At 34.9% G+C, this 4,241-nt stretch overlaps 1 protein-coding gene across 1 annotated transcript; it reads left to right on the plus strand.

The window, feature by feature from the left end:
- Positions 1-1,922: 1,922 nt before the first annotated feature.
- Positions 1,923-3,999, plus strand: LOC127125629 (uncharacterized). The gene is made up of 3 exons (XM_051054409.1): positions 1,923-2,786; positions 2,874-3,030; positions 3,462-3,999. The coding sequence occupies exons 1-3, from the start codon at positions 2,016-2,018 to the stop codon at positions 3,917-3,919; spliced, it is 1,386 nt and encodes a 461-aa protein (XP_050910366.1). The 5' UTR covers positions 1,923-2,015; the 3' UTR covers positions 3,920-3,999.
- The last annotated feature ends 242 nt before the right edge of the window (positions 4,000-4,241 follow it).

A 4,241-nucleotide genomic window follows, 5' to 3' on the forward strand; every position in this document is an offset into this window, starting at 1 on the left:
TACTGGAATGCTCGCTGGGAGCTTGCTAAAGGCTCGCCTAGCGAGTGAGTGTTGGCTGCGCTTTTCACCAAGTCTGGACGTGTTCGCTACACACCTCGCTGGAAGCTCGCCTAGCGAGTCGCTCGCCACAGCCCTCGCCTAGCGAGCAAGCTGATGAATGCTTGTTTTCTTTGATCCCTTTGCCAAATTTCTTGTGTCTTCACTTTCTATTATTTCATGCCTACTTCCTGCACAATAACACACAAATCAAAGGTACCAAGATCGTTTATCATTGAATTGCATTTCATCTAAAACAAAGGTGGTTTCGAACACTTTAGCAAGGAAATGGAGTGAAAGATACCCATATTTGATAGCTCAAATTAGCACTTTTGGGTATCTAACAACATGTCGACCTGAAAATCGTATGTGTCAGCCTATGCAGTCAACACATAAAACAAGCTTTAAAAATGCAGTACATGTGCCGACCTGAAAATCATATGTGTCAGCCTATGCAGTCAGTAAATAAAACAAGCTTTAAAAACAAAATACATGTGCTGACCTATGCAGTCAACACATAAGTTGTTTTGCCCATAAAGATCAGTTTTTAATGTATGAAACCCTTTCTAACTCATTTTTAATACATGAACATGAAACCTTTTCTAAATTGTTTCTAAATACTTTTATGCTTCCTAATACTAAGACACACATCGAGAATAGGAGGATACCTTCCAATATATATAAACGCTAAAATATTATAGTTTTGACATCATACAAAATACTTCTAACAAAACTTAACAGAAGATACATTCACAATGTATAATGCTAATAGATTGCATAAATTGAAGTGAGTCATAATTGCATCCTGCTGAGGAGAAATCGATGGTGGGCTTTAAGTTATTGGAAAGAAATGCCTTAATCTAAAAAGTGTACCCCTTCATAAGTGTGTGATTCTCTCGGACATGTTGATTTCATTCAGAGAGGTTGTTATATCCGTTGAAAATAAATTGTCTAATATATAAATATATTGCCTCTTTTAAAGTGTATTATTAAAAAAAAAAAAGACCTGAAAATTGACATTGCCAAAGTCATATGGAACAAAAGTGACAATCCTACACTTGTCTCAAACTATAGAAAAAAATGCAAAGTGGTGTAATATGTACAATAATAGTGTCTTATATAATAAAGAAATTATCTGTAAAAGATAAACATGAAAATTTCTTTTATAAAATAAGTTGATAATAATCCAATTTATTTAGTATAAAATCTGTTATTTATTATTTTATTTTTTTGTATCTATTTCAATTTCCAATTCTATAAACTCAATATTGGAAATCTAGAATCCCTTCACACTCAAAATTTCCAAGACATGTTAATTATTTATAATGTAAATGTAAATATCAGTGAGTATATCTATTTGTTCATAATTTTTATATTGCATTCAACGATAAATAATAAATTATTTCCATAAAATAATTGTCTATAATATTCAATTTAATAAACAGTTACTATCTTAATATAATTAATACTCAAATGGTGAAATATAATCCAATAAATACATGTTTCAAAAACAAATTTTCTTTTTATTTATAATCCAATAATCCAATAAATACAGTTCTCTCATTTATAAATACTCAAGACGGTATATTTATAATTAATGAAAACAAACCTCATTATTTAAAAAAAATATTTAGTTCGATATCTATTTTCAGAATACAATTTATTTTGTATAATTTTATATGCTTAAAATCAAATAAGCAATTAAAATTAAAATGCAAAATTATTTAAAATAATGTCAACTTCATTAGAAACACTACTAGTGCATCCGGCAGTGGTCACACATGGTAGCTGATATACACATTTACTAAGAAATGGCAGCGATCAGCTTTTTAACTCATGCCACAATAGAGTGAAAGTTACTTGTATTAAAGGCTCTCCAACTATATCACACTTTCCAAATACTAGTTATTGAACGTGAACTCACTCATTCTGCATTAGTTCCATTTTGAACAAACAAGAGTGTAACTAACTAACTAGCCATGTCGTCGACGGTTGAAGCAAACGGTCGAACAGTTGGTGGCACTGAATATAGCTGGTGCAAAGCTATTCGCGGCGGCACCGGCATTGCAGTTCTATCACTCCTCCTCACAAAACCCATCGACATTTCCCGTTTCCAAACGTCCCTCCACAAACTACAAAATTCCCATCCCATCCTCCGATCAAAACTCCACCAGTCGAACACAACAGACACATCATTCTCCTTCCTCACCTCTCCCACTCCCTTCATCAAAATCGAATCCCACAGCCTCAACGCCACCTCCGAGATTCTCAATAACAACAAATACGACACCGTTTCCGTTTCACCGTTACAAAAAATCCTCGAACACGAACTCAACCGTAACGCGTGGCGAGAGCAAGACCGTAGCACCACCGGCTCCGACATGCTGTTTGCGACGGTTTACGCTATGCCTGATGCGAAAACTTCGGTGGTGGTTATGAGGCTTCATGTGGCAGCGTGTGACAGAACAACCGCGGTGTCGCTTTTAAGAGAGTTGCTTGTGCTGATGACGGAAGATGAAAAAGAGACGAACGGTGTTGAGATTGAGAATGTTGTTCCTTTGGCGATCGAGGATCTTGTTCCTGGTCGGAAAGCGAAGAAGAATATTTGGGCGCGTGGACTGGACGTGCTTAGTTACTCTGTTAATTCGTTTAGGTTTACTAATTTGAAATTTAATGATACAAAGAATGCTAAGTTTTCACAAGTGGTTAGAATGGAACTGAATCAAAATGATACAAAGAGGTTTTTAGATGTAAGCATGCACCAAATATTAGGTTATTTGGTTAATTATTTTGTTTAATTATTTGATGATTGATGAAAGACGAATTGATTATTTCAGGGTTGTAAGCAGAGTAAGATTAAAGTCTGTGGAGCAATATCAGCCGCAGGATTAATGGCAGCACATAGTAACAAGAATAGTTGTAAGAAGTACGGGATTATTACCCTCACCGACTGCCGGTCCACGCTTGACCCACCTCTCTCAACTCACCATTTTGGTATGTTTTTTGAGGTCGAATTTAATCTTCTTGAGAAAATGTTTTATAGTTCATTTTGTTCCTATCGAACTAAAGAGATTTATCTTCACAGTTGCGTGCGAATGGTCGATTTTTATATATAAATATAATATTAAGTGAGGGAGAGGACAAGTTAGTTGATTGAAGAGTAAAGAGACCAGATATGGAAGTACTAGTACTATACAAGTGACTGTTCAACGTTAAATCCTCCTTTGTGAAAGGAGAGAAAGAGGAAAAAGTGACATTGTAGCTTGCAGCATGCCATTTATAGTAACCTAAACATTAATAGAGCCCAGAAGGTTCAATAAATTTGAAATTTTAATTGACGTACAACAATAAATGTTGCTTTAATAGCAACTAAAACTAATTTTATGAAAATTAAAAAATTAATATAATTATATTTGAATGTTTAGGGTTTTATCATGCTGCCATCCTGAACAACCATGTGATGAAAGGTGGTGAAAGTCTTTGGGAACTAGCCAAGAGGACTTATGGAGCATTTTCCAGCTCTAAGAACAATGACAAGCATTTTTCAGATATGGCTGACATGAACTTTCTCATGTGCAAGGCCATAGAGAATCCTGGTTTGACATCATCGTCAAGAACATCGATAATGTCGGTGTTCGAGGACACGGTGGTTGACGACGGTGGCGAGATGCAACGAGAGGATGGGGTTGATGACTACATGGGGTGTGCTTCGGTTCATGGTTTGGGACCGTCTATGGCTATTTTTGACACCATAAGAGATGGAAAGCTGGATTGTGTGTGCGTGTATCCAGCGCCGTTGCATTCTAGGGAGCAAATGCAAGAGCTTATTAACAAGATGAAGGCTATTCTCATTGAAGGTGGAAAAACATACGAGGAATATTGAGGATGCATGTGTGTGGTGCTTTCACATGAATTAATTATGTATTAATTATGTAGTTATTATAACCATGTTTGGTCAATTTCTGTTTCACTTTCATTACCCTTACTATGTACTAGTAGTATAATTTACGGAAATTACTTATATTTGATCTTTAGAAAATGTTCTGTATGTGATGATGAGAAAGCGCCTATACTGTTTACGTTACTGTTTCTTTTAATAATAATAATAACTTTCTTCGTTTTTAAATATAAGTTATTTTTAAAAAATAAATAAATATGAATTTATTAAAAAAAATTATCAATTGTATTAACGTGGACTCCACATG

This window comes from Lathyrus oleraceus, chromosome 3 (genome assembly GCF_024323335.1).
Source record: "Lathyrus oleraceus cultivar Zhongwan6 chromosome 3, CAAS_Psat_ZW6_1.0, whole genome shotgun sequence".
In the NCBI taxonomy this organism is placed as follows: domain Eukaryota; kingdom Viridiplantae; phylum Streptophyta; class Magnoliopsida; order Fabales; family Fabaceae; genus Lathyrus; species Lathyrus oleraceus.